At 40.7% G+C, this 14,914-nt stretch overlaps 1 protein-coding gene across 1 annotated transcript in view; it reads right to left on the reverse strand.

Moving 5' to 3' along the window:
* Positions 1 to 14,914, reverse strand: part of LOC118831371 (histone-arginine methyltransferase CARM1-like) — a 263,918-nt gene that overhangs the window by 106,587 nt on the left and 142,417 nt on the right. The window contains exons 3-4 of the mRNA XM_036738690.1: positions 6,898 to 7,004; positions 2,137 to 2,241 (exon numbers count right to left, since the gene is read on the reverse strand). Of these exons, the coding sequence (XP_036594585.1) occupies positions 2,137 to 2,241; positions 6,898 to 7,004 (212 nt within the window). The remainder of the gene's footprint in view (positions 1 to 2,136; positions 2,242 to 6,897; positions 7,005 to 14,914) is intronic.

Below are 14,914 nucleotides of genomic sequence, written 5' to 3' on the forward strand. Positions count from 1 at the left end.
ATGACTAGTTCTAACAGCCTTACTTAAACTGTTATCAGCAGTGCCTGGAAGTTTATGGAGAATTTTATGGAAGGATTAAAAAGAGATGCCCTGGCCTTATAGCAAAAACATTATGATTCCCTGCCAAAGACAAATCACATATCACGGACTGAAGCAAGGCTCTCCAAATCTGAATATTGCTTGATAATTTGAGCAGGTGTATGTTGTGTTGTTTTGGGGTGTGTTTGTGTGTGTGTTTGTGTTTACAACTGTTAAATCCCTAAATCCCCTTCTGCTAAGCCAATATCACATCAGGAAGCACTAAGTAGCTGCGGCACTAGGGATTCTCTCCTTTGCTAAAATGCTGATTTTCAAAATACACTTTCAGCTGGTGCCCACTGTTGCAAGTTCTTGCTTCCAGAAACCAGTGCCTTGACAAACACGTCAAAACATTTCTGAATTAAAACTCTATAGCCCAGCACCTTCAGGTTGATGGACTTTCCCCAGCGTACACTTTGCAAGAAGCTAAAAATAGGCAGACCGCAATTAAGGCAAGCTCTGAGGAAGAGAGGCTGGTGGATGACCAACCAGGTCAGTCCCCTGGATGCAGGCCAGGCACAATCTCAGCCAGAAATGTTCTGGCAAAGCCAAATTTTTCATTAAAATTGCTGGGATAAGGCAGAATGAGAAATCAAGCTTTTTAAGGTTAAAAATAGCTTTGGACAAACAGTGGATGTCTAAGAAAACAGTCCAAATTCCTGCTCATGTTTAAGGAACAAAACTAGTTTCTTCACCAGCCCTCAGATCCTGAGGGGCTTGGGGGTGGTGGTGGAGGGAGAGACTCTCATGAAGGATTTCTACACAGCCATTTTCTTCTTAATTAAAAAAAATCCTTTGGGAAGCCTCTTGTTCGGAAGAGTATGAAAAGATAGCTTCCTAAAAGACATCTCAGTATAATTTTCATCTGATTTCCAATAAAAAATTCAAGCAAAAAAAATCATTGAAGCCTCTGCACATCTCTTTTGTTCCATTAGAAGATAAGCATCTAGGAGGAAGTCCCAGTTTTCCCAGGTATCACGGAGCAGAAAAAGAGACCTCAGTGCTCTATTCAGAGAGTCAGAGGATTATAGATGTAGAATTAGAAGGTGCCTTAGAGGCTGCTGAGTCTAGCCCCTTCATTTTACATAGAAAATGAGGCAAAGAGAAGTTAAGTGACTTGTCTATGTTGGCAGTGGCAGAGCCAGGATTCACACCCAATTTGTCTGACTTTAAACCCATTCCTCTACCTAATGGGGATTTCTTCCAATGCCCACATTTTACTACTGAAGAAAATGGAGCCCATGAATGGGAAGTGATTTACTCAAGGTCACATAATACTCCAAGGGAAGGAGTTCGGACTAAGAACCCAAGCCTCTTGGCTCCTGATCCTATACTCTTGTGGGCTATGTCATCTCACCTTCCCATCAGGGGTGTTCTGTATGCTACTCTATACACCAACTAATAAAGGGGAATCAAGGAACACTAATGCATGACTGCCAAAAATGTTGCAATCTATTTAAGGTAACACTCATATTAGTTCCATGAGGGAGACAGACACATTGAAGCAGCTAAAGGTGGAGTGTCCCCTGCAGGGCTACTTAGTATTTACAATAACAGAAATCTTTTTCTGTGTTTGTGATCCTGGGCAAGTCATTTAACCCTGTTTGCGTCAGTTCCCTCACCTGTAAAATGAGCTGGAGAAGGAAATGGCAAACCACTCTAGCATCTTTGCCAAGAAAATCCCAAATGAAGTCACAAAGAGTCAGAAATGACTGAACAATAACAAATCACTCAACAGAAGGCAAAATCGGGAGTCATTAAAACCCAACTGCATCTAATCCAGCCCACGAAGCTTTTATTAAGCAACTACTGGGTACAAAGCAATGTTCTAGGCAGCAAGGATATGAAGACAAAATGAAAAACAGTTCCTACCCTTGCAAAGCTTATGGTCTACTGGGGAAACATAATATATAAACACATAAGTCCCTTCACCCCACACTTCAGTATTGGCATGCTTTTCAGGATCACTGTACAGTACAGTTCCTAGAGATTCAGGCTTGCCTTCTAATATTGCTGTGTCAAATTCGTATGCAATTAACAATCAGCTAGAGGACTTACCTTGTCTTTAAAGTCTGTGTGGTTCTGAAGAATGGCTCTGTGGTAGGTAGCTGTCCTCACAAAGTCCTGTAGCATATTTTGCTGTTGGGATATACACCCATAAAACTAAAAGGAAAAGATAAGTTGCAGAATCACACAACTGGAAGGACCCTTACAGAGCTTTGAGTCCAATCTTTTATTTTACAGATGGGGAAACTGAGTTGCAGAATGGGGATGTACTGCATTTAGGGTCATATGCCTGGTAAGTACCAGAGGCAGAATTCAAAGCCTAATCATCTGGTTCCTCCATGATTGGTGGCGAATATGTATTTCTAACATGTCTTCAGTTTCATTCAATGCAACTCAATTCCATAATGCACTTTTTAAACCCCCTCTATGTACAAGACTAGAAATGTTCAGAGGATTGATGGGGCATCTCTATTAAAAACAAACAGGATCACAAAGCAGGTAGAAGGTGGGCACTAGAAAATACCAGAGAAATAGAAGGAAGACAAGGAGCACAGACATTCACCTACCCCTTGCCTCTATGACAACATCATACAAGATTGGTGAATTCGTGACATCCTAAGTAGCCTCCCTTTCCATTGTGGGATTTTGTCTGGGAGGGCAGAAAACAGGGGGTAGCCAAGAGATCTTAGCTCTAGAGCTCATTTTACAGATGAGGAAATGCCCAAAGACACACGTAGTATTGGGGTAGGATCTGAACACAAAAGCCGCAGCTGTTCAGTCCTGACCTACCTCTCAGACCCTACACTAAACGCTATAAAAAAACATGTACTTCTTAAGACTACTGCACTTAGGTAGAAATGTTCTTTTATTAAACGAAAAGTGCTAACAATCTTAAATCCTTCCCAGGTTTCAAAAACTTGATTCAGCATTAATGCTAATAAGAGAATCCCTCTTTGAGTGTGTATTAACTGATATGGTTTTTCTATGAAATCTGAAAAGTAAGAATTCTTTCTCAGAGAGATAAGGCCCTCACACACATAATGATCAAGTGAAACCACATTAATGCTCTTCTCCAAGTTATCAAATTGACTATACCTCTGGCTAAGCAGTAGTAAATCCAAGAAGTTGGGAATTCATTATTACCAAAAACCATATGTAAGGTATATATGTATGTGTGTGTGTATGTGTGTCATAGGAATTGTAGAAAGTTGAGCTGGAGAGAAACTTAGAGGTCATGTTCAGCTCAATGAGCACTTATTAAATGCTTATTATGTGCCAGGTACCATGCTAGGGATACCAAAACAAATAGGAAACAATCCCTGCCCTCAAGGAACTTACATTCCACTTGATGACAGAGCACAAACTCAGAGGAATACAGACAAGTTAAATACAGAGTAATTTCAGTAGGAGCCACACTAACACCTGAAAGGAACATGAAAGGTCTCTTGTGCGGGAGGCAGCATTTCAGCTGAGTCTGAAAGGGAGCCAGGAGTTTCAAAAAGTAGAAGTGAGGAAGGAAACCATTTCAGACATGGAGGAGACAGCCTATTCAAAGGTACAGAGACATGAGAATGAATATTACATACAGAAAACAGCAACTAGGTTGCTTGGTTAGAGCATAGGATGCATGAGGAAGAAATAATTTGTAGTCAGTTTAGAAAGACAGGTTGGAGCCAGATTGTTAAGGGTTTAAAGTACCAAAGCAAGGAGTTAGTATTTTATCCTAAGAAGCCACTTAAAAAGGCAACTAGGTAGTATATCAGATAAAATGATGGATGTGGAGTTGGGAAAATTTGAGTTCAGATCCAATCTCAGCTGCCTGACCTGCTGTGTGACCCTGGACAAGTTACTTAATCTCTGTGTGTACCAGTTTTTTCCAATTACAAAATGGGGATCATAATAGCACCAATTTCATAGAGTTGTTGTAAAAATCAAATGAGATACTATTTGTAAAGTGCTTGGCACATAATAGGCACTTAATAATGCCTTGCCTTCCATTTCCTTTTTCCTTCCTCTCCCTTCCCTCTTTTCTTTCTTTTCCTTCCCTTCCCTTCTCTTCCCTCCTCCCCTCTTCAGTAGGGAAGTGACATGGTTAGATCTAGGTTTTAAGGGTATTGGTTTGGCAAGTGTGAGAAGGGCAGATTAGAGAGGGTAGAGACTGAATACAGTCCAATAGAGACCAAGAGAATACAAGAATACAGACCATTTAGGCGGCTAGTGAGGCTGTCCAGGTCATAAGTGATAAGGGCCTGAATAATACTGGTTATGGTATGAGTGGAAAGAATAGGACAGAGGCAAGAGATGTCATGGAGAAAATATTGACAAAACTTGGCAATTGATGGACTCTATAGGGTGAAAAATAAAGAACTGATGTTATGATTATGCTTGTTTTTGTCTTCTTGTTAAGTGAATGTTTTTGGTTTAAGAGTTAATATTGTGACTGATTTTGTATTTTAAAAAAGCACATCAGTAAGGGCTCAGGGGAGCTCTAGGAGTAGGAGAAATGTACCTCTTCTACAATGGGGTTTCCATTAGGACCCGAGAGTGAGCAGTAGCTTCCCTTCCTGAGATGCTGCACCAACACCTATCACAAGTGTGAGTGAGGTAAGCGAGCCAGAGTTAGTCCAGGAAGAGAAAAAAAAATTAAAAAGAGTTGGAGTATATACAGTTGGGGAAATTGGAGCCTGTAGAGAAGGGACCTGCCCAAGGTTACACAACTGATGAGTACCTGAGATGGATTGAAGTTACGTCATCTGTGTATAGACCAGATTCAGGGCTCTAGCCTTCTCTGTCAAAGGTAGGAAATAGCATGGGGTCATGTTATATATTCCTGAGAATATCCCTTCACTCGGGATCAAGCCTAGTGACTAGTACTTATCAGTGAGAGTGTTAAGTAAACTATGGCACAAGTGGAGAGCCTGGCCAGCCTCTAGACAATTAGGGAGTAGCTTCCTGAGGAAGAGACGCCCAACTCTATTATTGTGAGATAAGAAGGGCTGTAGGTTTGGAATGAGGTTACCATCATTACTTCTTCCAAATAGAATTAGGGTTATAGGCACTTTTTTCTGGCCCAGAACAACAGGGCTCTCCAAAATCAGCTGGAGTGTCACTAATGTGAGTAGGTACGCATGCAGAGGCATTGTCAAGAGAAAGGATAAGCCTCAAGAGGATGGAATCCCTGATCAATGATAAAAGTTTTATTTCCTACTAAAAGAGCATAATTATGGGCCAGATGTTATCATTTTGGCTATTAATAATTTTGGAAATTTAATCACCTTCTGAGGAGAAAACATGGGGGGCAAGTGGGAAGAGTAATGGTTTTGGAGAAAATCAGCATTTGAGGTCTAGTTGGCACTTAGTAGTTATGTGGTTTGGGCATTCAATTCTCCTCTCTGGGCCTCAATTTGCTCATCTGTGAAATAAGGGGACTAGAAATGAGGTTGGACTACATCTCTAAGGTCCCTTCCAGTTCTAATATTCTGTAACTCAATAAATTCACAATTAACTTGGCACTTTAAAGTTTGTAAAGTGCTTTCAACACAAAACCTGCAAGGAAGGTAGTAACGGAATTATACCATTTTACAGATGAGGAAACAGGCTTGTAGAGATTGAATGACTTGCCCATGGTGAATCAACAAGTAAAGAAAGTCAAAGTTTGAACCCAAATTCTCTGGTCCAGTATTGATCCAATACTTTTTCCATAATAGCTGGCTACCTCTCTATCAGGAAAAAGACCCTCAGGGTTTCCCCTGCTAACATCCACAGTGCACAGGTGGAGCTGGGAGTATGATGGCTGGCTAGAAGACTCTTCTCATAGAAGGCAGTGCAACCAAAGCCATAGAGAGCATGTAAAAAATCACTGCTGGACATTAAGTTACTATGACTTGTCTGTTGCAGAAGATAATAAGATCACTGGATTTAGAGCTGGAAGAGACCTTACAGATTATATAGTCCAACGTTCTTAATTTGCAGATGAAGAAATTGAGAGCCAGAGTAGCAAAATGACTTGCCTAGAGTTAAATACACATGCAGTAAGTGGCAGAACCAAGATTTATGTCTAGGTCTTCTTTCTCTAAACTCAATGCTCTTTCCACCACACCAATATCCTATTAATTGGTTTTTATTTCCATAAAGATTCCTTTGGAATTGCGGAAAGGGTGTTAGAATATGTGGCTGTCCAGGGAAGAGATTTTTCCCCATGTTTCTTAGTGGAAGATTGAGTTAAGAGATATTCATGACAAGCTGCCATGGAATTTGAGGGGTCCTTCTGCCTTGGGGCTCTCTGCCAAATGGGTTACACAAGGATACAGAAATATTTACTGCTGTTGCCTTCCACTGCTGCTATAACAAATTTCCATAGGACTTTAAGTTTTCAAAAAACAATTTCCTCACAATAATGCTAAGAGATAGATAGTGCTGATATATTTAAATACTGTTGGACATTGGGGTAGGGTGGTGAATATGATGACTGCATGTAGGGGCTCACAGGTGTCCCTTGAGTAAAGAAACAGGTAATTTCTTTACCTAATTGCTTTAGGTAATTTCTCAAACTAAAGACTGAAATTCTAGGTCATATGATATTATAGATAGAGTACAGAACCCAAGAAAACCTGAGTTCAAATCCAGGTTAAATCCATCATTTACTAGACCATGGAGAAATCGTTTTAACTCTCTGAGCCTCAGCTTCCTCACCAACAAAATGGGCTGGTAAAATCTGTAGCACTGTCCTCACAGTACAATTGAGCAGTTCAAATGGGAATATACATCTCAGATCACCAAATCAGTGTTAGCCACTATTATTTTCCTTCATACCTGAAAATACTGTGCAGCAGAGGCCGCCTCTGTCCGCTGACTGAACACTGAGTATTCCTTCTTCTGCTTCCGATATCTCTCTAAGGCATTTGAAAATGTACTGTATTCTGAAAGGGAAAAGTACAGGTAAAAGTCCACATACTTGGAATGGCAGGACCTACTAAGCTGCCTGCCCTCAAGAAGGACAATGGAGAAAGGAACAGTGGAAGGCCAGTGCATTCACCTCTTTCTAATGTCTTGGGGAGGAATGGGGCAGTGGTGTGGAGGCAGCCATGTTTTGCTTTGCCCGTTCAGAGAGAACACATCTTTATTTACATTACCTTCACATCCCTCCCCTAGTGCTAATTTCCTGTGTGACTTTGGACAAGTTGTTAACTTTGCTGAATTGCAGTTTCCTCATCTATAAAATGAGAGGGTAGGACTACAGATGGCCTCTGAGTTCCTTCTAGCCGTATGTTAACAATTCAGAATTATCCTTATTATAGTTTATTTGTTCTTGCTTTCTCAATTGAGGGGGAGGGAATAATAAGCATTTATATAGTTCCCACTATATGACTGGTACTGTGCTAAAGGCTTTACAAATATGGGGCAGGGAGGTAGGAGGGAGGGAAGGAGGATCTTTGTTTGAAAAAAATTAATTGATAAAACTTGTGTGCTCTACTGGCATCAGTAACATCAAGGTGAGGCACCTCAGAGACATGGACAGATAATGTGCAAATAAGTATCTCTGTCTGGCTAGTATGCGTCCAGAACAAAGGCAGGCTTTAAGGTAGTTCAGTGACAAATTCTAAAATTGAATTCACCTAGAGTATACCGAACACCTGAGTGTAGTGGGTGGACTAGAAAGAGAAATTTCAGGTAAGACATTGTCCGGGGCTTAAATGAACTCGCCATCTGATTGAGGATAATACAAACATGGGTAACAATAACACATGAGTACATTAGGGAGGTACAGAAATGATGATCTTAGGACTGAAATGATTTTTTTATCCACAATTTTATGCAAGCCTCCTCCCTGTGATTTGGCCATTAAGAAACTGAGGTCTAGAAAGGAAAAGTGATTTGTTTAAGGTCACAGACCTATTAAATAGCAATTCTAAGATGTAAAATGAAGTGTTATGTTGGGGGTGGTGGCAGGTGGCCAGGGAAAGAGAAGATGGAGATAGATCATTACCGACTGGGAAGAATTAATAAAGGTGCCAAAAAACTGAACTCAGCAATTTATAGGGTTTATAAATTTAGAATTGGGAGGGACCTTAGAGGTTACAGAGTATAACCCCTTCCCCATTCCAGTGGTCTATCTACTATACTAGACTGACTCTTATTTATTAACTTCCTACTGCATACATCACACTGAGCTTTAGAGCTTAAAGTCTAAGAGGAGAGGGCAGGGTATAATATATATAAATTAAATCTGGGACAGGATAGGATTATATAGTTAGAATTAGAAGGAATCTTAGGAATTGTCTAGCTCAATGCCCTCATTTTAGAGAAAACTTAGGATCCAGAGACTTGCCTAATATTACACAAGAAGTATGCAGCAGAGCTGAGATTTGAACACAGGTTCTTTGACTTCAGATCCAGTATAATTTCCACTTTCACCTTGACAGATCCAGTTAAGGCACTCTAGGAAAATCCAAGGAGGGAGAGATCGTTAGAGAAGCGGTGTCCCATTATAGATCTGGAGTTAAGGACACAGGCCAAAATCTTCAGCATCTGTGTTATTGACTATGCAGCCCTGGGCAAAGTCATTTATTTAATCATTCTGAGCCCCGGTTTACTTCTCTGGAAAAAGAGAAGTTAGACTTAAATGACCTCTAAGGTCTCCCTAAGTTCTAAATTCTATGTTCCTCTGACTAGCTCATCTCTAGGGACCCTTTCAATTTTAATGACCTATGATTGTGTTTCAGCTGCTGGGATGAGGGATAGCTTTATGAATAAGCTATCCTATAAGTGAGACCTTGAAGAAAGAGCATTGTAACAGGTTAAGTGAGTGAAGGAAAATGTTCCAGGCAGGAGGAAGGAGGGAGAAGGAAAAGAACAGTCTACAGTTTGGCTGAAAAATAGATTTCATGAAAGGAAGTAAATGGGAGATAAACCTAGAAATGTAGGTTGTAGCCAGACTACAGGGGGCCTAAAATGTTAGGTTAAGTTGCTGCTATTTTATCCCAGAGGTAATAGGAAAAATTGCTGGCTTTTGAGCAGGTAAGTGGCAGGGAATTAGGAAGAAGACGACAGAATGGAATCTCCTTGTTGGCAGGGACCATTTTATTTTTAATGCCTTCTGCACAGCAGGCACACAAGTGTTTGTCAAATAAATGCTTATTTAATGAACAAAGGAGATCATTTTGATAATCTTGTGAAAGCTGGGCTGGTAAGGAAAGACAGATCTGCAACATTATTACAATATTTCAGGTAAGGGGAAGCAGCAAGGTGAGTAGAAGTAAGGGCAGAAGTAAGATGCCGTGCAGACAGAATTGGGAGGACTTTACAAATGACTGAATCTGGAGGGGAAGATGAAGGAGGCAGGAGAGTCAAAGATTTTGCTTAAGTTCCAAGTTTGGGTGACAGGGAACATGGCTGCACCACAACAGACACAGAAAGGCTGGGTGGAGAAGGAAGAAGATGCTTTTATTTAGGGATCTTTTGAATTCTGATGCTGGTAGGATAATCAGGTGAAGATGTCCTACAGGCACTTTTAGACGTGGAATGGGAGCTCAGAGGAGGTACTGAGGCTGAATCAATATAGCTGCCAGAGCCATGGGGGTGTGACTTTTGAGTTGGGCTTTAAAGGATGACTAGAAATTGATAATGAGTAAAATTAGGAGTTTCAGTTGTTCCCTCACTGGGGGTTTCATCTAAGTAAAGATTTAGGGCTTGGAAACCTTATGAGGTCCATCTGTCTCTATTCTCAATTAGTTCCTGCACATAGAGTATATCCTAGATGCAAATTGAAGAGCTAAAGTGAGGAGAAAAATGTGGGTAGAAAGTCATAATTAAAATGAGAAAAAAAGACAGAAGATTTTGAAAATGTTTTCGAAACAGAGATTCTTTAAGCTTTCTAAACTTTAAAGCACTCTACCATATACCTTAAAACACCATATCATTTCCTGGTATTTAAAGCTTTCTACAATCTGCCTCCATCCTTTCTTTCCAGCTTTATTTCACTTTATTAAAGTTTTCCCAAGTAGATTACTAGCTGTTCCACTGCACAGGCAGTCCCTAAGCATAGAGTGCTCTCTCTTCTCATCTCTGACTAGAGAACTTACCTCACAATAGGTGCTTAGTTGCACTATCCTCCTCCTCTGTGTAGCCTTCCCTGACCCACACACCCTCAGCTGAAGGTGCTCATTTTAACTTCAGAAGTTCCTAAAGCTCTTCATCTGAACCTTTCCTTTGTGCCCCCCCATCACATCCTACCATATATTTATCTCTGTATGTTCAGTCATTTTCCAGCAGTATCTGGCTCTTTGCTAAAATATTGGAGTGGTTCGCCATTGCCTTCTCCAGCTCATTTTACAGATAAGGACACTGAGGCAAACAGTTAAGTGACTTGCCCAGGGTCACACAGCTAGTAAGTGTCTGAGATCAGATCTGAACTCAGGAAGATCAGTCTTCCTGATGCCAAACCCAGTGCTCTATCCACTGGGCCACTTAGCTGCCCCATCTCGGTATACTTATTATACTCCCCCAGTAGAATGTTAGATCCTTGAGGGAAGGGACTGTCATCATTTATATTTTTATCCTTGGCACCTAGCATAGTGCCATGAATACAGCAGACACTTAATAGATGGCTGCTTAATTTTTTAAAAAATTGGTGCAACTATAAAATAATGAAGCTGATTTTTTTTGCATAGTTCTTAAACAAGTACTTGCAACAATTTGACCCTCTAGCAACTCTCTGGGGTAGCGAGCATATCATTCTCTCCATTTTATTCTTTAATTCATTCTCCACAAAGCTGTCAAGTTAGTATTACTAAAACTCCCCCAATGCAGACCTTTAGTAGCTCTGCCTCATCTCTAGGAAAAAGTGTATCTTCAGCCTGGCATTTAAGTGTTTTGAGTCCTCTATAGGCTGGTTACCACCTACCTTTCCAGTTTCATTTCATATTACTCTCCTTCATGTGCTCTCTCTTCACGTGCTCTTTAGAAGCAGCTAGGTAGCCTAATGGGTAGAGTGCCAGATCTAGAGTCAGGAAGACCTGAGATCAAATAAGGCCTCAGACACTTCCTAGAAGGCAAGTCAGTAACTTCTCTGAGCCTCGGCACCCTCAACAGTAAAATGAGGGTAATGATAGCACCTACCTCCTTGGGTTGTTGTGTGGACCTACAGTGCCTGACACGTAATAAATGTTACCTTTACCCCTTCTCTTCCAGTCAAATTAGCCTGCTGGTTGTTCTTGCTTCCTTGCCTTTGTCAAGGTGGGTCCCCTCCCCTCAAATGTTTTCCCACCTCTGCCAATCCCTACCTTCCTTCAAAGGACAATTCAGGTGCCACCTCCTATGCAAAGCTTTACCTGTTTCTCTGGTTGTTTGTTAGCACTCTATCCCCCTCTTGAAATTTCCTGCATATCTTTTCTACATTTCTACATTCTTCTGTGTGTTCATTTAGTCTTCCCATTAATATTTAAACTCCTTGAGGGCAGGGGTTCTTTCCTTTTTGTCTCTGCATCCATAGTGCCTCAATATATTAAGTGCTTAATAAATGTTTAATTAAATTAAAGAGAGACTTGGAAAAAAAAGAGAAACTTGGAGATCTAAATTGTATAACCCAAGGCCATACAACTGGTAATTAGCAGACTGATGCCACAAATCCAGGAATTCTGATGCCAATTTCTATCAACATTTCACGATATCATGGCAAACTCTAAGTCCCAAGTATGCAAGATCAGCTATCATTATTCTCTCAATTCTGTGGATGGGGAAACCAAGTGCTTCTATCTATACATTCATTTATGGCTGTGGCCATGACTACAAATCTACCCTTTTGAATTTTCTATTTAGGACACATTTACACCCCTGGACCTGGCCTGCTAGGACACACCACTTCTTTCTTTTGTCCTATTGCTCCACTTAAAAAGAGCAATTGGAAGAAATTTGGTTTTTATCTGCAGCTCATAAATACTTGCTATTTTAAGTGATCCTGTCTCAGGGGCTGCTTGTACAGTAGGTATGATATTCCTTCTTTGTTATAAAAGGGCAATGCTTAATTGGTTACAGAGGTGACTACTCTTAGGATTAGAGAGGCTAGCGTTTATGTAAGTGCTTGAAGGTTTGTAAAGCGCTTCATCAAAGTTAGCTCATTTGACCCTGGTACTTTGAGGTGCTATTATTATCCAAATTTATAGATGAAGAAACTGAGGGTGAGGGATGTTAAGTGACTTGCCTAGGGATGACATAGACAGGTAATGTCTGCGGCAGGAATTAAACTCAAGTCTTCCTGACTCTAAGTCCTCTGTTCTATCCACTGAACAGCCTGGCTGTCCAAACATGATAACAGAAAGTAGACATTTGCCAGTATAACTAAGTATAAGGCATGGTTGCTTTCTTTGCATCAGTCTTGAATCATATCAAACATGATCCATTCTTGTGTGTGTGTGTGTGTGTGCATGTGTGTGTGTAGTTTGATCATGGAAGCTTTGATCAACTTGATTAATTCCTCAATCAACCTGAGAAGTTTACAGGGCATAAAACTTTCTTTGCAGGCAAAGAGTGGCACCTTCCCATGTAGAGGTGGGCATGTCCATTGGGTACATTGCTGAGAGTATACAAAATTCCCATTTTATTTCAAGTGATCAGAGATGTCTCCCTTGGATAGGACTAAAAAGGATGGACTCTCTTATCTTAGCTGCCTTCCCTATGGTCTATAAAGGCTGAGAAACCAGTTTTTTCTCTTAGACTTACTTCCTTTTCACCTTCCCCTACTGAGAAAACAGACTGTGGCAACAGAGTAGACCTGCTTCAGAGGGAAGGGAAGCCTATGCTCTTTCTCCTCCTCCCTCTTGGGAACTGGAAATATCTGCCTTGAGGTAGGGACACATGAGATGTTTTTGCTGAGAGGAGGTATCCTGAGAGTGGACTTTTTCAGCTGAAGATATAGTGGAAGCCAGGGTATTAATAGATTTCTACAGAAGCACATGGAGGAAGCAGACTGCATCTAGTTGACCTGAGAAGGAGTCGCATCTTTGAGAACTGTCTCATGTGTGACGTCAACTTATAGAATCGATTAAGGTGAGACTTTCTTACTGTCTTAAAATGATTAAGTGTCTTTGATTGAGTCTTACTAGGTGCTAAACCCCAGGCCCAAACCCCTATCTACGAGGTGCTAAGCCTAGGTGGGCATGAAGCCCTCAAGGTCCTAAGGGGAGTTGTTAAGACCAGAGACAATAGTATGTGCCTAAGTGCTGGTCACTCAGATGACATTTGATGATGTCCAAAGACTGTATAAAAAGAGAGAACAGAGCCATTTGCTTGGGGCTCTCACTCTTGGAGGTGTGTTGATGTGGAGACTCTGGGCAGCTGTTGTTAAGAGCCCTCCAGCTCGTAAACCCAGATGTTTGGACTTTGTTAAACTCTGGTAACTATGCATTGAGATTTGAATCAGACAAGCTGATGTTTGTAATTTGTTTGTATTTGCTCTGAAGTTCAGGGTGCTGGCTTTTCCCCCTGCACTAAGTGAATGATATTTGTATGCTGGATTAAAGTAAGATTGTTAACCCCTTAATGTTGCTTTTCTTAGTAAAGCAGATCAAAAGAACCTGTGTTGGCAGCTTTCTGTGTGCTGGCTGTTGGTGGGTCTTACACCCCTTCAGCAGCCACTAGCAGACTGTTGCAACAAATTCCAACTTCAAGAATCTGGGGACTGGATCCTCTGTCAGAAAGGGGAGATTTCCTAGTGCTGAAGGGATTATCCCACATGGTTCTTGAGCAGCATCCTACTTGGAGAGCAAAGCCTGTGAGTTATTCAGGTAGTGCTAGTCTGATGGATAGGGCAATGTTTATTCATCAGTCCCAAAGTAGGTTTGCCTTTAGTAAGAAGAGTATCCAACCCAAAAGGGTGATATTGCAAGTCTAAGAGGAAATATGTAGGACCCTATGGGAGTGCTAAAGACTTATTAGCATGTCAAAGGTTGCTCCAGTGGCATCCTCAAGTTCAGTTCTTCCCGAGAGTAGCTGATGGACTTAGTGAGTACTTTATATGTTTCTACTTCTGGGCCCTTTGGAGTCCTTTGTGTCTTCGTTTTCTGTGGCGTGTACGACCCACATTGCTTCCTTGAGTATGTCTATCGGAGACGGCACCTTGTAATCAGGAAAATGTTTAACAACTGGGTATCCAGAAAATAGTACATATAACGTACTTTATAATTTAATCTGCATTATTAGCATTTTCTCCTCTATTACCTTAAGTCTAGAAGACAACAAATAAAATGATAAATTAAGCCCTAATTTGTAGCATCTGCTGATTTCTAGGGTATAAATGTTCACAATGAAAATTCAACAACCAGCTGGTACAAATCAACTCCAGCACACCTCTGTGTATATTCCATATTTAGGGAAACCCAGACACAAGACAAATTTAAGCTATATTTAGACATTTGCCTGGAGTAACTAACTCTAAGTGGGGAAAATAGACCAATAAAGAAGACGACTTTTGTAGTCAGCCTACAGGATTTGACTTGACTAGTGTGAAGCCAGAGCACTGAGCCACAGGCTATATAGGAAGTGATAGAAAAAATTACTCTAATTTCTTAAATAGGATAATGGAATATTATTATAACATGATTCTATTATAAACAGGAATGCAGTATAAGACAAATCTTTCCTAGATTTAATTTAATGGCATTTAATTAGCAAATTACCATAAGGGTCTTCTTCTAGGGCAGTCTGTGCACTGAGCAGCTAACAGACAGGTAAGAGTTAATTAAATAAAGCTGCGGTTCTATAGATTAAGGATCCAAGAGGCAGAAGAAAGAAGCAGGATTCTGAGCACATGAGGCACAGCCTACAAAAGCTAAGA

The sequence above is a fragment of the Trichosurus vulpecula genome, chromosome 9 (assembly GCF_011100635.1).
Source record: "Trichosurus vulpecula isolate mTriVul1 chromosome 9, mTriVul1.pri, whole genome shotgun sequence".
NCBI lineage: Eukaryota > Metazoa > Chordata > Mammalia > Diprotodontia > Phalangeridae > Trichosurus > Trichosurus vulpecula.